Raw genomic sequence first — 25,268 nt, forward strand, 5'->3', positions numbered from 1 at the left:
GTTAAAAAATGGGCAGAAGACACAAATATTTTTCCAAAGACATCCAGATGGCCAACAGACACATGAAAAGATGCTCAACATCACTCATCATCAGGCAAATACAAATCAAAACCACAATGAGATATCACCTCACTCCTATCAGAATGGCTAAAGTTAACAACACAACAAACAACAAATGTTGGTGAGCATATGGAGAAAGGGGAACCGTTTTGCACTTGGTTGCAATGCAAACTGTACAACTACTCCGGAAAACAGTATGGAGTTTCCTCAAAAAGTTAAAAATAGACCTACCCTATGATCCAGATATTTACCCAAATGATATAAAAATACAGATTCGAATGGGTACATGCACCCCAATGTTTATAGCAGCATTATCAATAATTGCCAAACTATGGAAAGACCCAAAATTGAAAGTACAGAAACAGATCCAAACACAGGAAATTAAGGATGCACTACAAATCAGTTGCATAGAGCTGAACTTTTTAACTCAGCTTTTCCACAGCTGGATAGTCATCTGGACAAAGACACCAGAATAAAAGAAACAAAGATTTAAATATTTTTTTAAAACATAAAACTAATCAAAGAGAACATTGGAGAATTCCCTAAAACTTGGCAGAAGAAGAATCTAACTATTAAAAACCTCAAAATCCAAACACTATAAAAAGAAAATATTCATAAATTTGATGACATAAAAATGAAAAATATCTGCATAGTAAAAAGTATGATAAGCAAAGAAAAAAATACAAATCACAAACTGAAAGAAATATTTTTATCTCCTCACAGACAAAAGTTTATCACCTTAAATATATGAGAGGGTCCTAGAAGTCAAAGTGAAACAGAAATCTAGGAGAAACATGGGGCTCATGGGTGGCTCAATCAGTTAAGCGTCAGAACTGACTAGAGGCTTGACCCAGGTGGGACTCCATCTCTGGGATCATGACCTGAGCCGCAGACAGATGCTTAAGTGATTGGGCTCTACTTACCAAAGCACATATTTTTAAATAACTATGATTTTTGTACCATGTGAGTGTATTACACAAAAAATGAAAATATTTTTTAAAGATGTATAAATCCAAATTCAAAACATTCACACAAGAACTTGCATACACATATCACATGTGTTCATCTGCTAACTATCTCAGAATCACATCAGCCTGATGGCTCAGCATGTCCTCCAAATTGTACAGATAAAGTGAAACTTGACTATGACCACTTTCCAAATAACCAGCGTCACCCTTACATTTCAAAACTTACCTAAAAAGACTTCATTTCTAGGCTGGCTTTAGAAGTTCCTGATAATCCCTGACCTCACATGTGTATACACTCATGGAAAAGCACAGTTTATAGGTAAGGCATTAAAAGGTTTTATTTCTGAAAAGGAGTTGGTGAACATCTATCATTCTTAGGAGAAAAATATAGCACAAAGGAGTATCAGTGGGCAAAGGAACAAGGAGAGAGAAAATATAAAGTTAGAATTCACCATTCACTTAGTTTCCATTCCTCTGCTCTCTTCTTCCCTGGTTGATCCTGTTTCATTCATTTATGTTTACTTATCCCTTTTCTATGAATTTTTCTCTAGAATTTGCAAATGTTTTTCACTCTGTAAGTTCACTAAGTCCACCATTTCAGCGTTTGCCCTCTCTAAATAACTCCCAAACGTGAACCTATAGCCTGATTTCTTCCCCAAGGCTCACACTATATGGCTGCCAAGACATTCCATCTCTCCACCAACCCACTGCTCTGGTTCAAGGCCCCATGACCTGGAGAAAGATTTATCAAGCAAATGGATGTCAAAACAAAGCATAGATAGCAATATTTATATCAGATGAAATAGATTTTAAAAGAAAGGCTGTAACAAGAGACAAAGAAGGACACTACTGGATAATAAATGAGACAATCCAACAAGAGGATGAAGAATTGTGAATATTTATGCACTCAACATGGAAGCACCCAAATACATAAAACAGTTCATAAAAAACATAACAAAAAAGAACTAATCAGTTATACAATAATAGTAGGGGACTTTAATACTCCACTTATGTCAATGGTCAGATCATCCAAATAGAAAATCAACAAGGAAAAAAGTGGCTTTGAATGACACATTTGGATGGATTTAACAGATATATTCAGAACATTCCATCCTAATACAGCAGAATGCATATTCTTTTCAAGTGTACTTGGAACATTCTACAGAATACATCACATATTATGCCATAAAACAAGCCTCAATAAATGTAAAAAGATCAAAGTCATATGATGCATCCTTTCTGACCACAAAGCTATGAAACCAGGAGTCAACCACAAGAAAAAAATCTGGAAAGACCACAAATACATGGAGGTTAAATAACATGCTACTAAACAATTAATGGGTCAACAGGAAATTTAAAAAGGAAATAAAAAAGTACATGGAAACAAATGAAAATGAAAACACAATGGTTCAAAACCTTTAGAATACAGCAAAGTGGTTCTAAGAGGGAAGTATATAGCAATAAAAGCCTCCCTCAAGAAGCAAGAAAAATCTCAATCTAACCTTGTACCTAAAGGAGCTAGAAAAAGAACAAACAAAACCCAAAACCAGCAGAAGGAAGAAAATAATAAAGATTATTTTCATTTAAACAAAATGAAAGGGAAACTTAAAAAAAAAAACAGTAGAACAGATTAATGAAACCAGGAGCTGTTTCTTTCAAAGGATCAACAAAATTGATAAATGTCTAGGGGCGCCTGTGTGGCTGAGTAGGTTAAGTGTCCAATTCTTGATTTCGGCTCAGGTCATGATCTGCACTAGATGTGGAGCCTGCTTAAGATTCTCTCTCTTCTTCTCCCTTTGCCCCAGCCTCACTCATGCTTGCTCTTTCTCTCTCTACTCAAAAATAAATAAATAAATGTTTTTTAAAATTGATAAGCTTCTAGCCAAATTCATCCAAAAAAAAAAAGACTCAAAGTCACAAATGAAAGAGGAAAAATAAAACCAACACCACAGAAAAATACAAAAGATGGCAAGACAATATTATGAAGAATTATATGCCAACAAATAGGACAACCTAGAAGAAATAGATAAATTCCTAGAAACATATAAACTACTAAAAGTGAAACAGGAAGAAATAGAAAGCTTGAACAGATTACCAACAATGAAATTGAACCAGTATTCAAAAATCTCCCAATAAATAATAAAAAAAAAAATCTCCCAATAAATAGAAGTTGAGGACCAGACAGCTTCATAGGTGAATTCTACCAAACATTTAAAGAAGAGTTAATACCTATTCCCTATTCTTCTCAAACTATTCCAAAACATAGAAGAGGAAGAAAAAATACTGAATTCATTCTATGAGGCCAACATCAGCCTGTTACCAAAACCAGAGAAAGTCACCACAAAAATAGAGAACTACAGGCCAGTATCTCTGATGAACATAGATACAAAAATCCTCAAGAAAACAGTAGCAAACCGAATCCAATAATACATTTTTTAAAAAATCATTCACCAGGATCAAGTAGGATTTATGCCTGGGATGCAAGGGTGGTTCAATATTTGCAAATCACAGTCCCATCACTTTCTAGGAGGGCTTGCCATCTACTATCTCTCCTTTCTCCATTTTCCTCTCCCTCTTCCCATCTAATCCCACTTTTCAAAGCTACCATTCATCTTTCCAAAACTTTGAGATCCTCTCATCTAAGGAAATAATGTCTTAGCCTAGCAGTTAAGGCATTTTAGGACTTAAACCTAAATATTTATCCAATCTTAACTCTACTTCCAACTCATTTTCACCCATTCTAGCTCCAGCCAAACTAAATTGATCCTTGGGCCCCTAATGTTTCCTCTCTTACCTTCCTGCTTTCGCTTACAGTTTCTTCCACCTAATACCCCTATTCCTAAAATCATTCAAAACTCTTCACATCAGCAGAAACCCATTTTCTCCATGTTTTTGTTTTCTTTGAGCCCATGAACCACCAACTCCATCCATTACATGATGCATACATTGTGTTAACTGATTATAAGCAAAGACCCAAAAAAGACCCAAGTTACATCAAACTGATGAAACGTTATATCTAAATTTCTAAAACAAATTTGTACTAAAGGACATAAGGCATGGCTTATCCTATGGGAGTAAGGGTACAATGGCAAGACAATGGCTTCTCTTAAGAAAAAAAAGGATGTTAGTTCTTTTTGCTGATTACAAAATGACTGTCTTTCCCTCTCCTTGCATATATACCCCAGTACGCAAGCTTCTCTACTGACTAGCAATCTTAGGCATGTGCTCGTTGTATAGAATGTCAGATGAGCACCAAAGGCTGAACACCATCACACGCTGGGATTTCATAACGCCTGCTGGCATCACATACCTGAGATCTGTTGCAAATAGGTCACGTGCATTAGCCAGTGACTGGCAAGTAAAGTCACCAACATGAACATATGAGTCATTGAAAATGAGGATGTTCATTTATCTGAGTAGATTTGTATCAACGTCATTGCAGAGGCAGAAGAGGAAGTGATATATATGTGATATACACTAACAGATACCAACTTAAACAAAAAGCTTACCACGCTTGGGAAAAAGGAATATACACTTAGTCTTTGCAAAGACTTTATATCCACTACCTAGTCTACCAAGCAGTTGAGAATGTTATCACCTACTCATAGCCAAAACTCATACTCCCTGTCCAGTCTTAATCTCCTTTTTTCTTATTTTTTGAATGGAATGAAAGAATGGAATTTTTTGAATGGAATCGAAAGAAATGGCCTCTGGAATTCATTATCAATTTCCTCTCTGTGTGAGCCAAGAGAATTTACAAAGGAACACCAGAAATCACAATGCTGTTTTCTCTAATAACGTGAAGAAGAGTGTCCCTTGGTGTGTATATGCACAGTCTCCAAAGTACTTTAGCTTTTTGTGAAGGCCAAAGTCAATGTTCCTTCAAGTTACTGTCCTCTGTATACAGTGCATTTTTCTAGATATTCAAAGGTAAAAGGGCCAATTATCCTACCCACAAGGTTTGTCCATGGTGTCTCTCCTACCTGCTTGGGCTTTTAGGTCCACTCCATTTCCCAGGTGAAATGAGCAAGTGCAGGCTACCCAGTACGCAACACCAGAGAAGCACAGAGGCAAGCCCATCAATTCCAGAAACAGGCAAGACAGGGTGAAGGCTCTGGGACCCTAACAGAAAAGCAGACCATGCCCCACTCTTTTCCTTTGTTCCACCCAGGGTCCCCAGAAGTTACAGGAGACGTAAGGGCTCTGTGGGTTTTACTCTCTAAGGAACATTCAAAAAACGAAATAGGACTCCAGGGAATGAATGTCCTTCCCTAGCCAACCTGAGCTTTGAGAGAAACAGCACTCTGAGGAAGTGATGTAGGAAAACCAGGCATCTGACCTAGAAAAGTCAGTGAAGGAGGTGCAGGGAAGACCTTTCAAAACACTTGAGGTTGGGGCACCTGGGTGGCTCAGTGGTTGAGCATTTGCCTTTGGCTCAGGTCGTGACTCTGGCATCCTGGGATCGAGTCTGCCTATGTCTCTGCCTCTCTCCATGTGTCTCTCCCTCTCTCCATGTGTCTCTCATTAATGCATAAATAAAATCTTTAAAACAAAACAAAACACTGACGCTGGCACACAAAGAGAAGGTCCCTAAGAGTTTTGTGCATCCCCAGGGCATCCAAACATCAATAGTTTCCTCCTACTCCAATCCAAGAAAAGGACTCTTTCTAATCACAAGTCCAACAGGCTGTCTCCCTTCCCTGAGCCCCAAGAGCTAATCCTCAACAAACACAGAACCACCACTATCTGCTCCTCATCTCCCCAGGTGTCTTGGCACCAAGCATGCTTTGGAACCCTGGCCCCTCACTTTTTCTTCATTCACAAACTTATGCTGCCCCAGGAGCTTCAGCAAGAAAACAGAGAAAATTGGGAAATGCCATTATACAACCTCCTAGAGAGGAGAAAAGGTGAAGAGGGCTTCAAGAGTTGCTGCTACTTGCTGACAGAATAAAAAAGTGATGAAGAGCTTTTTTGCTTTCTCTGCTTATGGAGCCAATGACCCACAAACAGATACCAATATTACAGAGACAAATACTACATGAAGACATTAAAAATCTTTTAATCTAAAACTTTTACGGAATTTATTACAACCAAGATGACAAGGCCCTGCTAAAAACTGAAAAAAAAAAAAAAAAAAAAAAAAAAGCTGTGTTATATAATTCGGACCTTTCCCCAGATTCTCAACTGTCCTCCATTTCTAAAACTTCTCTGTGTAATCTACCTAGTAGTCCAGGTTTACAATCATTTTTTGCTAAGAAGCTCTTTCTTACATGCAACACTTTAAGCCAGCCTTTTTGTTCCATCTTGTAGAGATACAGAGGGAAAGAGAGATGGCTTCTTCCTTCTAATAATTAACCAACTGTCATATGAATCATCTCACACTTTTTTTTCTTTTTTCAAATTCAATCATCAACCTCCACAGGTCTGGGTGGCCACCATAGTCATCCTTTTTGAGGGCTTCAGAATTTCCTCTTTATGATCCCTAATATAAACAGGAAATCTGAGATTCTCTGTCTTCACATCACATCTAAACCACTTTGCATTCGAGTCCTTCACAACCTTATGTCACCCTCTTAGCCAATCATACTTCTATGTCTGTTGCCTTCTATGAACTAAGCTCACTCCCACTGCTATCCAAGCTATTCCCTCATTCCTTGAGTTTAGAAAGCCCTGTCACCTCAGTTAATCCCAAACCACCTCTACATGACTGGTTCAACACTAACACGTCCACCAAAGCACCCTCTTTGACGTCCCCCATCCAAAATAATCTCTTTTTGTGTTATGGTTATGGATTTTCCTCCTCAAGTTAATTATATTTATTTTTGTGAAGTTCAATACCATCAGCACTAGCTGGCTTCTGATTGTCATATAGATATGCGGAGATTGGTGATATCTCCTAAAGTAGGCTAAGGGTTGCCTGGGGGCATAGTTCAGAATATAACCTAGGTGCGTGGAAAATGCTTGGTAAGTGTCATTCATGCAGAGACCAGGGTTAGTGATGCAGAGCAGCTTGTCACTGTGTAGTTAAACATGCTGGTTCTGCCACAAACTGCGGCATCATTTTAGGTTCTGTGTTTTCCCTGGCTTTCCCCGCCTGATGATCTAAAACTCTGCCTTCTGAGGTGGCAAGCCTTTTCCTACCACGTAACCAAGGCTGGCTTTTCTATCCATTTCAGAGCATCCTCCTTGAGTAAAGGATCTTGAATGTCACTTCTCTCTCTGATGGTTCATTCATCAAAACAATCAAGATTACCTTAAATTCTATTCCAATTCCCAGGTTATTAAAAACCCAGCTAAGACCATTCATTCAGTGATACTACACTTCCAATTGCATCAGTCATCAGTACAATCTCAAACAATACAACCAAATCTATGCCAAAATCCAATTACTCAAAAGATTCTCCTCGTTTTAGTTAGTGATCCTTTGGCACACAGTGTGAGAAACTCTATTCTCCTGATCAAGAGTGGTGACAAGATTTCAAAGCAGTAGTGAGAAGCTGTCTGCAGGTTTGTGTTAAGGATGCTACATTGTGGTTGGGAGGCAAGGACTCATCAACCAGTGATGGCTGCCAGGGTTGTGGGAGGGGTAACAGAGTGGACACTTGCCCACCTGCTATTTGGAATAGGATACAGTCAAGCCTTACTGAAATAAAGCTACATTCTATTTTCCTGTTTTCTATATGGTTAATATACCTGTAATAGAGTAATTTGCCCCTTTTTAAATTTTGAGTAATTTTCTGTTAGTGTCTCTCAGTTATCAAGACTAGAAGTACTGAACTAGCAGCCCTGGAGGTGCACTTGTTCTCCTGAGAAAAGCAGATGAGAAAATCAACTCCCCCTTTAATCATTAAATATTCCCCAAAAACTTACAAAATAAGCAATGCTGATTATAGTAGAGGAAGATTTTAATCCCGGATATAAATACTAATCATAAAATTAACCATGTGTTTATACCTATTTTGAAGCATAAACGGAGCGGAAGTATGGACAGTGTCATCAGTTGTCAGTCAACACTGCAGAGAAACTAATAGGATTTGGAATTAACAGGCAGCATTTCATTTTAACATCCCATTCACCACACTGTGGACCCATTTCTTGGCTGACAGCCCACATTAACTTTGTTGAACCAGACATGCCTGATTTGATTAAACAAGAAACCCCACAACAGAGAAGCATCAAATTAACTATAAATGTCAACCTTAATGTTTGGCATTGATATTTAATATCTTTTAGTATCATCCTAAATATTAAATATTCTCAATAGATTCATTTCTTGAAAAGTTGCATTGATGATTTGAGATAGAGATGTTACAAGTTTCCTAGTATGTGACAAAGCCAACATTCAGCAGAGGAGTTTCCATTTGTGGAAGAGTTACCTCAACCTTCAAAGGGAGAATTGAGAAGGCACAGATTGACCATAGGAGCAGGTAAGGTATAGTATAGGAAGGGGGTGGCAACAAGGGATTTGGAATAGGAAAGACAAATTGTATTGGGATTTCTTTTCAGTCTGCCTTCCACTTCATATTGAATCTGAAGCAAGTTACCTGACCTCCTTCACCTATAGCTTTCTCATCAGTTATGTGAGAATTCACAAGACCTTCCTCATGTAAATAAATTTTGCACAATGGAGCCATTGTTTAACAGGTGGCAGTGATTATTGTTATTATTGATAGGTTTTTGTCTATAAGGTAGAAACAAAATGGAGAAGCTTTGTACTTTTGACTGGGGCTTTCTCTGAGGGGTAGAATAGCTAGAGGGGTGTGTTAGGTGAGGAGACTGGTTTGGGGAACACTTCTAAAATTACAAAGTGGGGAACCTGGGTGGCTCAGTCAGTTAAGCGCCTGCCTTCAGCTCCTGGGATGGAGCCCTGCATCGGATTCCCTGGTTCCTCAGGGAGTCTGCTTCTCCCTCTCCCTCTGCTGCTCCCCCTGCTTGTTCTCTCTTTCTCGCTCTCTCTATATCAAATAAATAAATAAAATCTTTTAAAAAAATGAAATGACTAGATGGATTTTGGATTTGATGGGTATCTGCTGAAACGTCTATTCCTCCCAATGGCGGGTACAGAAAACTTTTCTAAAAGAGAATGTATTCTCAAGTTGACTATCCTATCACCTGGTCCAGTTATCTTCTCACTCTCAAAGAATCCCTGAGTCTCTGTTTTCATCTGGCTTTTTCAACCTCCACAATTCTGTGATGCCAGTACTCTCCTAATGTGCTGAGGAGTTTAAGACTAAGAGAGCTAAAGCACCATCAAGATCTCCAACAACTACATAGTACTGGGGACAGAATGATCTAAAACCTGCTTTTATCACTTACATTTGAAAGCAAAATGAATTTCTTGGAAAATGGGGATAAGGGACACGTCATGTCACCTATTTTGTTGCTGCTACGTGACAAGAAAAATGATCTGAAAGATAACAGTATGTTTTATGAGCCCCCTAACTGCTTTCTTAAGATGGGAGCCTTCCTTTCTGTGATTTAGGGCTTACATCACTCTCCTTCTACCATCACTTCACAACGCAGCAAATACCATTAGTCTGATCTGACCTTTTACCTTCTTCCCTGCCAGAACCACTCCTTCCTGCTTACTCATTGCTGGCCAGAATTAAATGCTGAGTCATCTCCTTTCAGAGGTTAGAGTACATAGTTCTACACGAGTCTCCAGTCCAGTCTAAAGTAAAGCTCCCTCCAAAACAGTATATTTTCCTCAGATTATGAGGCAAAGTCTGAAGGAAGATTCCCTTGTCTCACTCCTCCTTTTCTTAAAGAATATGCCTTCTCTCCCACCATACAGAGTCGTCTACTAACTGTTGTTCACAAGCCTCACCTCATATTCCATCCTTCCCCACACCAGCACCAAAGACTGAAAATCAAATTCTACTCCTCCAAGGGCCTATTTATTAGAAAACTACAAAAAATTATGCTACCAATATTGGGTACCAAAAGATTAACACGTTATTCTCTAAGAGTGGTGGTTCACAAAGGAGTGGACAGAAGTGAGGAGAAGAGAAAAAATTTTGCCCCCAGGGAACATTTGGCAATGTGTGGAGACACCATTGGTTGTCATATTAAGAGTGTGCTACTATCATCTAGTGGGATATTGCTAAACATCTTACAACATATAGGACCACTCTCCATGACAAAAAAAAAAAAAGATTATTCTACCCAAAATGTCAGTAGCACTGAAATTGAGAATCCTGCCTCTAAGAGGTAATAGACTTAGATTAATAACTCTTTTGTTCCATAAGTTTAAGTTTCAATTCCAGGCACTGGTCAGACTCAACAGAGATGTGTTTTGGAGCAGGTAACCATCAATCACACTCCTGAGACAAGTACGTATTTTCTATTCATATAAAACAAGTTCTATGCATCAGACTAAAGACTCTAGCTGGGCAATTCTTTATATTTCATTTAGTTGGAGGGTTCTTTTTTTATGCTTAAAATATACGTTTAACCCAAAAACTGAGTTCAACAAAGAAAAAAGATAACCATTGTCATATTTACTATAGATACTCTTTAAAGAAAAAATTAGAGGAACACCTAGGCGGTTCAGTGGTTGAGTGTCTAGACACCTTTGGTACAGGTTGTGATCCCAACGTCCTGGGATCGAGTCCTGCATCAGGCTCCCCACAGGGAGCATGCCTCTCCCTCTGCCTATGTTTATGCCTCTCTCTGTGTGTCTCTCATGAAAAAATAAATAAAATCTTTAAAAAAAGAGAAAAAAATTAGAGATACAGTTAAAGGCCATCTTCCCATCCTTTCTCCTCCTTCCTAGAAGATAACCACTAACCTGTGGTATATATCATTTCCACATATGTTTTATGCTTGTCTACATAATTACATAGTTCTGTTTATAGTAGTAATTTTTTTAAGATCTTATTTATTTATTCATGAGAGACACGAGAGAGAGAAAGAGAGAGAGAGAGGCAGAGACATAAGCAGAGGGAGAAGCAGGCTCCATGCAAGGAGCCCGATATGGGACTCAATCCTGGGACTCCAGGATCATGCCCTGGGCTGAAGGCAGGCACTAAACTGCTGAGCCAACCAGGGATCCCTTAGTAGTAATTTTAAATAAATGTTGTTATACGATACATTACCTTTTCACTCAACATTAAGATTTGTGTACTTTGTTCTCTTCATGTAAATCCAGTTAATTCATTTGAACCAGTTCACATATTTATTTTCCTCCTGACGAGTGACTGCATTGTCTGCACATTTTCACTATTTATCCACTTGTAGCGTGTCTCCTAATACATACATGCTGAGAGTTTGGTTGGATAGGTTTGATATCTTACTTAGAAGTGGAATTGAGGGGCTATGAACTAAATTTTATATAATATGAAAAGTTCATGTAATGAATATCATAATATTAGAAATACAGATTACTAATCTTATGGTTTAAAAACAAACAAAAGCAAAAGAATCAAAATTTTGTCTGGCACAGAGCTATATTAAGCTGTGAAGATAAAAATGTATGGTATGCTAGTGAATTTTCAGAATCACCTGCCATTAAGCAATTTTTGTTCCAGGAACAAAACCAGTACTCCATGTGTCCAATAAAGCAGTATCAAAAAGTAAATAAACATATCTGTGAGCCATGACTGAATCTTGATTCAAACAAATCAATTACAAAACCTTTTTAAACTGTTAGGGGAATTTACATATGGACTGTATATTAGATGATATTAAAAAAAATTAAGTTTGAGTATAGTACTGTGGTTATTTTTTTAAATCCTTTTCTTTAAAAAATGCATGAAAAGATATGAAATCTTATATTGCATCAACTATTTCAGCAAAAAATAAGAAGGCACAGATGAATCAAGTGTGGCAAAATCTTATCGCCCATATCAGGCTCATTATACTACTTCTCTAATTTGTGTATGTTTGAAAATTGTCATCATCATCATCACCACCATCAAGCACAAGATTTACAATCAGAAGCAGACTAATAAAAGCAAGTAGACATTTGGCAATGATAAGGAAACTCTCACTCTATAATCCTTCCATATCCCATAACTGGATTATTTTTCTCTCTGCAAGCAGCTAGACAAGTTCCAACATTTTATCAGCAAAATAACCCCATTAGATTCATTATACTCCATATCCATGTGGATAGCCGATACTGACTTGTATTCAGGGAGTTTACACCAAGACAATAAGTCATCTTAGTTGATTTAGGCAGACTATCAAATAACCTCTCCCCAACCCTGGCCTGCCCAGTGGGGTGCCTGGGTGCCTTAGTCCGTTAAGTATCTGCCTTATGGCTGCCTGAAGCTCAGATCATGATGCCCTGCATTGGGCTCCTGCTCAGTGGGGAGTCTGCTTCTCCCTCTGCCTCTCCCCTTGCTCTCTTTCTTTCTCAAATAAATAAATAAAAATCTTTTTTAAAAAAACCAGCCTGCCTCGAACAAAACAAGTATAGAAAATGATATGCAAACTTCTGTCACAAAATACTACCCCACATTTTATATAAATGCAAGAGATTTAATATTGATGCAACCAATGTTGTACCAGTATCAACATGGTCACTCAAGTCTCACAATGAATTTCAAAAGTAAAATCAGAAGGAAATGTTAAGCAGCCTAAATTCTCTCTGAATAGGTATGACATCAGAAGTTTCACTGTAGTATTTTATCCTTTGTGTGTGTTTGGGTGGAGGAAGAGCTGGGGGCTAGGGGCAACACATACAGTGCAGAAGAGAAGTTTAGCAGGGGAGAGGTGAGGGGCACTTAATTAACCATAGGCCACATGACCCCAAATCCCTATGTGCAGTGCCTACTGAAGTGTGGCAAAGGGGAGGACCTGAGGAGGTGGTATGCATTGCCCATGCAGATAATGCTGTGTCAGGCAAGCAGCACATTCTAGAGGACAGTGCCAAAATGAATGAGCCATGGTTTCTATTTATTTGTATTGTTTGTGACACCTCCAGGACAAGGGCAAAGTTGGGCCTTTCTTCCTGCCTGTTGACTTTTGATTGGTAATCATTCACAATGTCCTAGTAATATAATGCAATTTCTAGTGGAATTAATCTCAAGTTATGAAAATGGCATAATGAATTATATTCATTATGAATACAATCCTAATTACAAACTAACTGAAGTTTATCGCACAATAAATCCTCGAAATCAGTCAGGTACCCAAGGAAGAGGTTCACGGCTCTTAATGGTCTCTTGCACTGTTGACAACAGAGTAGGATAAAAGTTGATAAAATCTTAATCAGACCATGTTCCTGGGTGTGAAGAGGTGCACTTGTCCAATGGCTGGAGTGGTGAACCCATCAGCCTTCAGGAAACAAAAACTAGGAAAGAGAGTAACTCTATGTTGAATGTTGAGTATAATAACATAGTTACTTGAAGAAGGGGAGAAAGATTTGTCTTCAATGATTTAGTGACAATGAGGAAACGTCCTCAAAAATTGGAAGAAGGTGAAATAACAGAGCTTCTTAAAGAGATCTTGCTTGGGGCACCAGAGTGGCTCAGTGTTTGAGCATCCGCCTTTGGCTCAGGTCATGATCCCAGGGTCCTGAGATAGAACCACATCAGGCTCCCCTCAGAGAGCCCCTTTACCTATGTCCCTGCCTCTCTCTTAGTGTGTTTATCATGAAATAAATAAATAAAACCTTAAAGAGAGAGAGAGATCTTGTTTGTGATCATATCTGAACCTCAGTCAATAAATGAGATGGTTTATTAAAGACAGGAGAGAACGATTTAACCACAAAGATAATATCTCCCGAGGTTCGGCTTTCATTTGGCTTATTAATGAAAGCACAGGAGAAATATAATGCAAGAGGGATTGAACTGGCAAAAGAGAGACTCAAAAGTGTTTCCAAAAATATGCTTCATCAAGGAAAAGCAGCAGAAGAAATTTTTGGTGCGGAAAATAGACATAACTATTTCCCCTGTTTAGCCAATCTCTCCCTCTCCATTTCCTGAACCTATCATCAGCGCTATACCACTCAGACATACCCAGATCACACCCGTACCCCCAGGGCCCTTGGCCTGCCTGTGACCCTTGCCTCAACTTTGATGGGCTCAGTGCTAACTGGAGCCGTTGTTGGCTGTGGCATAGAGACCTGAGGTTCTGGAGGCAGATGATTGCAGTGGCTGCGCACATACCCTCAGTGTGTTTCGGTGTCTCATCACCCTTGGCCAGTCTGTGTAGGAGGAAGATCCTCCTTCTCCGCTGACTCCAAACACCAGGATGTACCAACAGGGCACACACCCGTCCCAGGGCTACCCAAGCAGGATGGAAATCAGGATGGGAGTGGAGGTGCATACCACACACAGTTGTGGGATTAACAGAGATGAAAGCAGCAAATATCAGATACTAAATTAGATCTCACGCTGTCCTTTGCTTATGCACCTACTCTAGCATTCATCACAGTGACCTGTCCGATACCTGTTGCCTCACAGGAACCATATCTTAATCTTCCCTGGATCCCTCAACAACTTTACAGGTAGCAAATGCTCAGTAATTACAACAGTCATTGCCAATCTTATGGCTAAAAGGAAAGACAGTGGGATATCTGGATGTCTCAGTGGTTGAGCACCTGCCTTTGGCTCAGGTCGTGATCCCGGAGTCCTGGGATCGAGTCCTGCATCGGGCTCCCCGCAAGGAGCCTGCTTCTCCCTCTGTCTATGTCTCTGTCTCTCTCTGTGTGTCTCTCGTGAATAAATAAAATCATAAATAAATAAATAAATAAATAAATAAATAAATAAATAAATAGACAGCTACTCTGAATGAAAGAAGACAAACTTGGTAGGCTTTAGCCTTATTCTAAACCATCATGATTTATATTTTTCTCCTCTTGTTCATTTCCACTCTTTCCCGGAGGTACCATGGAAAAGACAAATGCATGGCCAAAAAAAAAAAAAAAAAACCAACAAGTGACAATATTCACTTCAGTATAGACTAAAAAATCTAAACTAGTGCTAAGGACACCCTCACATAGTGATTATTAATCCCTAACCTACCAAATTGAAACATTTTGTGTCCCAAGACATGCACTGCCACCACCCCAAACTACAAGGCTCCATAGAATTTTACTCAAGATCAGTGACAGTCCCAGAGTCTAAGTACAACAGAAAACCAGGAATAAAGTTTGTTGTCTCCTTATATCATAAGGATACACATTTTAAGATGTACCCAGAAAATTAAAAAACAGTAGATCTGCTCTGTCGAAGAGAAGGTATCTGACAATAAAAATAGGATTGTGGATAGCCAGAAATCTCCAATCTTGGTAAAATGTTACTGGTGATAACACTTGATGTTTAAGGATATACCATAAAGATCTACGTATTGTTTCAATCTTTTGGATGTAACAATCCAACTACACAAAATGAGCAGATGTTTTCACTCAAATACTTTTATTTCCAGAATGCACCGTGGGATACAATCTCTATAATTCCTCTTCCACAAGCCTCCAGAAGATTAATTCCTCTTAGTGAAATGCTTGACATTTTGATTATTTTTAATCTTAAATTCGATAAGCACAAAATTGTACATTATTTTTAAAAAACACACAATGACTTAGTCTTTTCATTAAGTCAAGCGACTTATTAACTCCCTAATTTCATAGGGAGTAAATTCCATAGAATTCTATAGAATTCTACTCTCTTATGAAGCCAGCATCTTAAACAATTCTTAAAATTCTTACCCCAAGTCAAAGAGTTTATTGGAACAGTAAAGCACTAACAGACACAGGCACTAGTGAGCTCAGTTGACTTAACTCACTTCTAACAAAAATTAACAGGCATCTTTACTGCACAACTTTTCTGAGCCTTTGTTACTGTATAATACTACTTTCCAAAAGCAAGGTGTGGCATGTGATGATTCCCATGCTCTTTCATACAGGAGTTATTACTTATTTCATGTATTACCAATCAGCCTTTAGTAGGAAAGGGTTACTTTGAGGAACATCTTTCAGACCTGCAAATTAGAACAAGGTACTAATAAAATCTCAAAAATAGGTTTAACTCCAAGGTAGTCCAATTAGCATTATTTTCTCAAACCATTAACTACATCTTTAAAACTAGAGGCAACCACTTTTAAATGTATGCCTTTGGAAACACCCTGTAAGAACGCATGGATAAGCTAGCACATTATTACCACCTCTCCAGTGAAAACTCATTCAAAACTCGGGCAGCTGCTATTTTGCATAAAGAACAAAATTATGAATGATCCAATGCCTATAGAATGCACTGCTTCTGCATATTTCAAGTTCAAACTGGGTAGATGTAGATTTATCCAATTTGGGTATCTTAACCATCATAAATGAAAAAGAAGACTTACCAACAGAAGCGGAGTTTTTAAGAACCGACTCCTTTGGGACTCCTTTTTCAATTCGTATTGTGGCCCACTGTTCAAAAACAAGTAGTGTTGTTAAAGTAAACTGTTCCACAGACATGATGTAAAAATACTCAAACCTTACTTATACAAAAGTGAAATTAAACATTAAACCCTGGCATTCTCCAAATTAAAGAGATGCTCCTAGTAAATCTTTGAGATAGCAGTATTCATTCCAAGGCTCAAATACACTCTTAACATTAGTCACTGATCGCGCCCTAATAAATGAGGACAAGAGAGCATTCACCTTTTTTAAACCCTTCATGTTCACCTGGTAGCCCCATAAAAGACTCCTTGAAAAGGTCATGAAGCAGGTCATGCAAAAGCACAGGTTATGGCATCAAGACTGAGTCACTTACTTAAGCCTTCCAGGCCTCAGTTTCCTTATCTGTAAAATGAGGATAATAGTTCATGTCCCCTAGGGTCACTATGAGGATTAAATGAGATCAACATATATAAAGACCTAAACACAGAACCCGAAGAATAACTATTGTTTTCATAACAGATTAGGCATTCAGGGGCCAGATACACTCAAGAAGACCTAATTGCCTGCATCAGAAATAGGCTTGCAGAAGGAGGCAGTCTACACTGTTGAAATCGCTACCTAAGGAAACCACTGGCCACCTGGTCACTTGCCTCTATTGAGATGCAGAGGGAAAATACTATGATTATGAGAAACCACAGGTTTGCGAGAATTTAAGAACAGGAAAAATCAATTCCCATTCTTGTTTATAAAGGACATAGGAGCATAAAGAAATATACCAAGATGTAATTTGTTATTTTCTTCTTTATATTTTCTTCATGCATTTCCAAAATTATTTACCATTAAAAATCAGAATTCAAAAAACCACAAGTGAACTTTGTTGACAGCACCCCGGAAAAATCCCAATGACTATTTTTCCAATTTAGAAAAGGAAAAATGAAAATATTATTTATATGATTACAATCCCAGAAGCTAACATTGTCTAAACTGACTGATTGGGGATCCTTGGGTGGCTCAGGGTTTAGCGCCTGTCTTTGGCCCAGGGCGTGATCCTCAAGTCCCAGGATCGAGTCCCACATCAGGCTCCCTGCATGGAGCCTGCTTCTCCCTCTGCCTGTGTCTCTACCTCTCTCTCTCTCTCTCTCTCTCTCTCTGTCTCTCATGAATAAATAAATAAAATCTTTAAAAAAATAAAATAAAATAAACTGACTGATTGGAGAAGTGGGATACTAGAGAAAAAAGGCATTGTGATTATTATAATTATGATTTAAGCACCCTTGAAGAAGCAAAAAAAATGTATCGAAAATGTAGTGGCCAAAAACAGGTATTGCTAGGCTCACAAGGAATTAAAACAATTTTTAAAAATTCAAATAAGTAAGACAATGAAGGATACAGACTAAATGACCTGAAACCTATACCTGAAGGTCAAGGATCAGGGCATGATCTGACTACATCAGGACCCCTGCACAACATCCCAAAGAGCCAAGTAGGAACATGCTGTTTGTGCTTAGAGAACAGCCTATAAATAGAGACTTAATCTTCCTGGCTCCAAGAGGCAAGTAACAAATGATAATAAGATTCAATCTTAATCTGATTGAGGCTTTTTCCTTCCTTACTGATTTAATGCAGGAATTCTCAAACTCTAGACATACCTCTCATCTCTTCTCAATAGAAGTCAAGGCTTATTTACATAGTTTTTCACTTTAAAGCTTTAGTACCTTATTATCATTAGACCAAAGATATAATTAAGATAAAATTTTTTGAATAACTGAACATTTGCTATCTTAGAGTTCACTTCTTTTCTTGTGGCCATGTGACCTTATATTTTATATAAATGGCAATTACCTGAGATTAGGACAATTATCCCATGCTCATACGATGGAAAATATTGATATTTTGAGGCTGCTATGGGCTGAATTGGGTTTCCCCCAAAATTCATATGTTGAAGCCCTAGCTCCCCAGTATTTCGGAATATGACCGTATTTGGAGATAGGGCCTTTTTTTTAAAGGGTGACAAAGTTAAAATGAGGCTTTTAGAGTGGGCTCTAATCCAATATGACTTCTAAGAAGAGGAAATTTAACACAGAGAAACACCAGGTATTTGCACAAAGAGGAAAGACCAGATGAGGACACGACAAGGAAGCAGCCATCTGCAAGCCAAGGAGAGAGGCCTCAGAAGAAACCAAACCTGCCAACACTTTTCATTTGAGACTTCTCACCTCCAGAGCTGTGAGAAAATAAATTTCTGTTGTCTAAGCCACCCAGTCTGTGGCATTTTGTTATGGCAGCCCTACCAAGCTAATACAAGGGCATGCTCATATGGCACGATATGCTACAAAGAGCTCCATGTTCTGTCACCAGACGAGTGTCAGAATGCATAACCTCCTGAAATGGTAACTCCAGAGATCTGTCCTACAAAATGCAGTGACAGTGTTCAAGACTAGCAAAGTTTCAGGTTGGAGGAGAAGTCATTTAATGCCAAAGGAAATTTGAACTAGGAAACCATTTTCTTCTGTGGGTTTAACTCTCCAGGGAAAGTGAAAAGCACCTATGCTTTGAAGCCAGATGCATATGCATATGAATTGCAGCTCCTCACTTCTGGCTGAGCTCATCTGAGACAAAGGATGCTTCACCCCTTGGGATCTCAGTTTCATCATCGCTAAACCAAGGACAATACCAAGATAAAAGAAGATAATCTATCCAATGACTGCCACACAATAGGTTACAAAGTAGAAAATATTGGCTTCCTCCTCCCTCACACCCCACTATTTATTTAGCTTCCAAAATGATCACTTTTTTCCAGGCCACCAGTGAAACTTCCAATAAATAGCTATTTCTCTTCTACCACACCAGCTGATTAGGGAACCCCCAAGACAGAGATGGGGAATATCTCTTCAGAAGTTCTAAACCTCTTCTAGAGGTTATCTCAGAAAACATCTGCCTCCAGGAACCACAAAAAATGCAGTTCTGTCCACAAGATGATCTTGAAGTATGACAGTGGCTTCTAACAATCCCCATTGTTACTCTCATCTCACTTCCCCTACAAAGAAAAATTGAAAGATACTTCCCATCAGGTTCTCACTCTATTTTAAAAATCCTCTTGAGAAGCAAAAAGCAGCTGTTTCTAATTCACAAAAAAAGGGGGGTTAAGTCTGAGTTTCAAGTATCTTCCTTTGTATTCATTTATTTATTCTTTAAATGGGCTGCACACCCAGTGTGGAGCCCAAATCGTGGCTTGAAATCATGACCCTGAGATCAAGACCGGAGCTGAGATCAAGACCTGAGCTGGGATCAAGATTCAAAGGCTTAACTAACTGAGCCACCTAGGTGTCCCTCAGTCTGAGTTTTAAAGCTTAGATAAAAGCTTACAAAAATTGACACGGTCACCTAGACAATTACAACATTCAGTTTTATGCTAAAAAGACATTTAAAATTAACTAAAAAGAGAAAAGGAAAGGATGAAAAAGTATAAAATTATATAAAAATTCAAATATTAGATTAATCCAAATAAAAGCAGGCCACCATCAGTAGCATAATAAAACAGTTTCTTAAAAAAAAAAAAAAAAGTTTCTTGACAGACCTGTCATGTTGGCAGAATAAGAAGTCCTCAGGTTCTAGATTCAAATTAAAAATCCCAATTTTACCACTAACAGCTGTAAGCCACTATCTGGGCAGATTACCTCTCTCAATCTCCATTCCCCAACCACCAGTGGGAATGAGATAGCCTCTGTCAGAGAGTTGTGCAATTAAGCACTCTCCCTGGGTAGCTTCTCTTTATTATTACTTTCTGTTATAAACAGCCATGGCCTTCTAGCACATTTATTGTATTTCCAATACCAGAAATAATACCTGAAGACTATCTTAACAGAGATGTTATAACCATTGGCTATAATATGACACTTAGTGATGTGCCTTTTAAATAAGATGAAAAACTAATCGGTGGATGGAGAAAAGTGCAAAGGGAAATAATAATAGTTGAAATAAAAGACAAGATCGGGTGCCTGGGTGGCTCAGTCTGTTAAGCATCTGCCTTCAGCTCAGGTCGTGATCCTGGGGTCCTGGGATCACGTCCCCAAGTCAGGCTCCCTGCTCAGTGGGGGAGCCTGCTTCTCTTCCTCTGCCCTCCCCATGCTTGCACTCTCCCTCTCTCTCAAATAAATAAATAAAAATCTTTAATAAATTAAATTAAAGACAAGAACTGTCTGCTCTGAGTATGTGTGTATGTATGCTAACTCATTAAAGATCTGAAGGTAGGTTAAATCATAGCCACATAGGAGCAAAAGCAAAACAACAAAAAACAAGACCAAAGAGTGTTCCAATTCGAGCTCCACTGAGACTGGAGCACCTCCGATGTATTAGTGCTTTCATTGACCTCTCATTGACCTGTGCAATAAGTCTCTGAGGCATACTCCTCTTTACCCATGTCAAAACTTAAGTGACCTGCTCAAGGTCACAGGGCTAGAAATTCAGAGGAAACTGTCCATGCTCCCAGCTTATTTCTCGAGAGCTAAGGGAAAAATTAGTCCATTAACATTCATGATCTGTCCATTGCCTTTATTATCTGGTTAGATTAGATAATTTACGTACCACTGCCAGACCTTCTCCACCAACCCCATATTCTCTTCCCATTCTTCATCTCCTTGTCTCTAATCACGAGCCTTAGGCCAACACATAGCAATCCTTCACCACCCTCACCCCCATCAACTTCTGCGCGGTTGAAAACGGCATTTTAAAATCTTAAATCCATGCTCCTATACATACATACACTCCGATACATACACTTCAATACCCAAACACAGTACCCTCTACTTATCCCCTCACCGAAGTGTTAGTTACTTTTCATACTTTGAATTCCTAAAACTTTCCCAATATAAAGTTGTAATAATGCTGCATATACTCCTCAGAAATGATGATACCCCCTGGAAAATCACCAGTTTAGAGAAAGAAACAACCAAATCCATTGAGAACTAAGTGCTAAGGAATGATGAGTAACAGAAGAACTGGGCCTTGCGTAGAATCGACAAAAAGGCAGAATATTTGTCCAGAACTAAAGATGTCCTAACACTAAATAAACAGCACGATTTTAAGGGAATTGTCCCTATAGGCAGAAAAAGCAATCCACTCTACTACCTACCGCCTAACAGAAATATCTGTGAAACATCTAAAGCTCTTCTAGCTGAAGGATAAGAAACCCTAGGTCACCATTTCCCTCTCCTGCGCCTAAAGCAGACATCACTATGGGATCACAGCTCCCTCCTAAGGAGCCCAGCTGCTCCCAAACTACAAGTAAGAGTTGGCCCACAAAATGAATCCCAATTCTAATTGCATATATGCCAAGTATCACTCTGACCCCATTACTTACTCTAAGCTAAGAGGGTAGTTCTTTACTTAGGCTGCCAAGCTAAGAGGCCTGTCTCCCACTAACAGGCAGCGCATCTCTAAAAGTCTCTGCAATGCTAGCGGGACAAAAATGAATACTTCAGGCCCTATCTAACTGAAGACCAGATCCTGAACTGGATATATTATACCTTCCAAGTATGGTGATTATTTGCCAGGCTGACAGCAAGAAGCTGGTCTCTCTCCTTAACATCTCTTTGGTTGCACCTTGAATTATTGAAGCAAGACGGGAGTCAGCCACCGGAAGTCAGTGTGTACAAACTACCTTCACTCCAATCTCACATAGGGTATAAATTCCAAAAGACACAGCTGTCCAGGAGAACAACTCAATCGTTTCAGAATTCTGAGAAAGAGTTCTGAACCCCAGCCAAAGAGGATCATCTGCTATGGGGAGGGTATTTGAAGAAGACCTAGCCGTAAGAAGCAGCCTAAAATATCCACAGCACGGAATGGCCAAGTTCACCATGTGAAGTCAGCCCAAAAAGTTCAAAACTGTACAATATCTCCGGGCAGAAACAACAGAACTTTGAACACATGACAGCTGAAGATGAAGAAACAAATATAACTTCAAAAACTAGACAGAAAAATAGCCACAAAAAGAAAGTACAACAAAAATCTGGGGCAAAACAGGAGATTAGCAAATAGAAGAGAGTTGCAAGAGGTCAGTAGGTGAGAGATTAGCAGGTAATCTCCACGTGGGAGATTAGCAGTTTGAGATGTGTATCTGGGACCCACCCCCCTCCCTGAGGGAGAAGAAATCCAAGTCCCAGGGGTAGACCAAAGATAAGGGCAGAAAAATGTGAACCCATACTAGAAGATCCTATAAGAAGTCAGAGAAACCTGGGTGTTAGAGTCTAAGTAATAATAATATTATTCATTTAATTAATAGCCGCAAACACTGATATAGCACCTACCACCTACAGGCACCCTTTTAAAATGCTTGAGATGTTAACTCATGTAAACAACCCTATGGGAACTGGTGTTATATTGTTATTCCTATTTTATAAAGTGAGGAAAATGAAGCATAAGAAGTAGGAGACTTAAAAAAAAAAAAAGAAGAAGAAGAAGAAGAAGTAGGTGACTTCCCTAAGCTCACACAGTGAGAAGCAGAGCTGATTTCAGAACCAAATCGAAGCACATCTGTATCCAGACTCTGTACTCCTAGTCACTAGACCATAGTTCCTCTCCTCAAGTAAGACTCCTGTCTCCATTTAACTCAAGCAAACCACTGATCTTCTCCAAGTCTCTGTATCCTTGCCTGGCAAAAGAGGATAACGCTGTCCCTCCCTTACCTTCTCAGGCTTTGGGGAGCATCTGCTGAAAGAGCAAAAGGGAAAGCCCTCTGTAATTTAATTAGGCTTTGTATAAGAGTGAGCTGCTGTTGTGCCCCACCAGGCTCACTTCCATCTAACGCCTTTCTTTGCAGAATTTGGAAGCAGGAGTGTAGGGAGAACAGAGGTCAAAGAATATACATTTCAATGACATTTCAAGTGCTTTGGACTAGATAAAATTTCCATGACTCCATTAAAATATAATCGGATCTCTGTCTACCGCCCAGCAATTGGGTTTCTTATCTTGAGCATAAAGTAGAACATGATGCCTTTCTGGACAGGACCTCTTAGTACACGAAAGGACCTCTGAAACCTGCGGCTATAAAAACTAAGGAGAGTGAAGGGAGGGACAGCTGCACTACATGATGGATATAAAGAAATCTATAATATAAAAGACGTATGTGTTATTCTAATCAGTAATAATAATTATGATGATCAATGATAATAATAATAATAATAATAATAATAATAATAATAATAATAAAGCTGTGGGTGGGGGTGGCTCTGCATTCAAGTAGAGGAACAACAAGGTCCCTTGGTCTCAGCCCGGGTCTCTCCACCTGCGGGAGTAGCCAAGAGGCGGTCTCCGCGCCACCGCGGGGGCTAAACTGAAACGCACCCGCTTGGAGAGGAGAGCGCTGACCTTCCAAGCTGGTCCCCTCGCCTCGCCTCGGCTCTCAACAGTTCCACTCGCGGCCACCACTGCCCTGGGTTCTCTCTCCCTAAAGCCCTCAGAGGTGCTGGGGCGCCGCATCCCACCTGGCACTCACCTCTAAAGTTCTCACCAAGATCTTCATGTAGATCTCGGAGATGCCCAGAGACACCCCGAAGGCCGAGGGCAGGAGGATGAGGCCGAGCACCAGCGTCAGCCAGGTGGAAAGGATCTTCCCGGCCAGCTCTGCGCCCTCCATGGCTGGGCGCAGCCTCTCGGGGCGGGAGGGGTCCGCGGGCGGGGTCCGGGCGCGACAGCTGTCCCTGCGCCCCGCAGCCGGTCGGGCAGCAGCTCCGGGAGCAGAGGCGCGGAGCCGGGCTCCGGGGAGTCCGCGCCGCCGCCGCTCGCCACTCACCTCTGCAGGGAAGAAGAAAGGGAGGAAAAAACTTTCGGGACGGTGGCAATTTCCTTCCTTCCTTCCTTCCCCTTCGGGCTCCTCCCGGCCCGGCCGGTTAACCCCTTCGCCGCTGGAGGCCCAAGCCAGCGCCGAAGCCCCGCAGCGGGCGCAGACCTAGCCGCGCCCGTGGGACGACAGGAGCTGGGGGGGGGGGGGGGGGAGGTGACACCGCGGCCGGGAACGCGCCCCACCCTAGTGCCTAACTTCCTCTGGGTGGCGATTGCGACGACCCAACGGCTGACTCACGGCGGCCCTCCCGGAGCGCGGAGCCCCGCGGGCGCACCGCACACTGCACCCCCGCCGCGGGCGGAACCGGCGCCAGGCCGCGCACTGGGCCCTATTCCCGCGCCCTGCCCTCGCCCCACCTCCCCCGCCACCCAACCCCGAGCGTCCAGGCTGGCCCCGCGCTGCCCGCGCCGCAGCCCCGCCGGCCCCTGCTTCCCCGGGCCCCGCCTCCCCAACACGCCCAACCGAGGCCCTGCGGGGAGCAGAGCTTTCTGCAAAAGGTTCGCACCCCCAAAGCGAACTGTTGACGTGTCCGGGACGTTTGAGAAGGTCACGTTTGTGGGGGTGTCAAGCAACCTCTCCCGAAGGGCTTTCAGGCAGAGGGAAAGGCCCAGAGCGCCGCTGAGCTGCCGTTTGCGCCGCTTCCAGGTCCCCCACGCGGTCGGCTCAGGCGGTCTCCGGCTGCTCGGGAGCGGGGAGCGGGGAGCGGGGAGCGGGCTCCCGAGCGCCTACCCCACCTGCACTGGAGTCCTCGGCTGTGACTCGCTCTCTTCCTGGGGAAAGATTCCAGCCACGGTTCGCCCTGCCGTTCACCCAACACCCTCCGCGCACAGAAGCTGCCGAGAAATGCCAGGCGGGCTCCAGTCTTCACCCGGCGCCGCGCTCCTGCCGGGCGTGCAGCACCGCTCCCCGCACCCGCCTGCCACCCCCACCCCCCACCCCACCCCCACCCCACCCCCGGCCCCGCTGCCTTGCCAGCTCTTCCTAGAAAATGAAGGGCAAAACCCTCTCTGCCTATTTGCTTCGCTGCAGTTCGCGTCTCTGGGAGACCTGCTCTGTTCTAGAATGA

General features: G+C 40.9%; 1 protein-coding gene across 6 annotated transcripts in view; it reads right to left on the minus strand.

The window, feature by feature from the left end:
- Nucleotides 1-25,068, minus strand: part of GPAT3 (glycerol-3-phosphate acyltransferase 3) — a 61,137-nt gene extending 36,069 nt beyond the window's left edge. The window contains exons 1-3 of one of the 6 annotated variants that reach the window (XM_055313182.1): nt 24,937-25,068; nt 23,855-24,153; nt 16,320-16,386 (exon numbers count right to left, since the gene is read on the minus strand). In XM_055313182.1, the coding sequence (XP_055169157.1) occupies nt 16,320-16,386; nt 23,855-23,995 (208 nt within the window). In that variant the 5' untranslated portion in view covers nt 23,996-24,153; nt 24,937-25,068. Of the gene's footprint in view, nt 1-16,319; nt 16,387-23,854; nt 24,154-24,384; nt 24,512-24,707; nt 24,834-24,936 lie in introns of those variants that run through there. The other 5 variants (XM_055313183.1, XM_055313181.1, XM_055313186.1 and 2 more) reach the window with 5 other exon arrangements.
- Nucleotides 25,069-25,268: the final 200 nt, after the last annotated feature.

Source organism: Nyctereutes procyonoides, unplaced genomic scaffold (genome assembly GCF_905146905.1).
Source record: "Nyctereutes procyonoides isolate TBG_1078 unplaced genomic scaffold, NYPRO_anot_genome, whole genome shotgun sequence".
In the NCBI taxonomy this organism is placed as follows: Eukaryota; Metazoa; Chordata; class Mammalia; order Carnivora; family Canidae; genus Nyctereutes; species Nyctereutes procyonoides.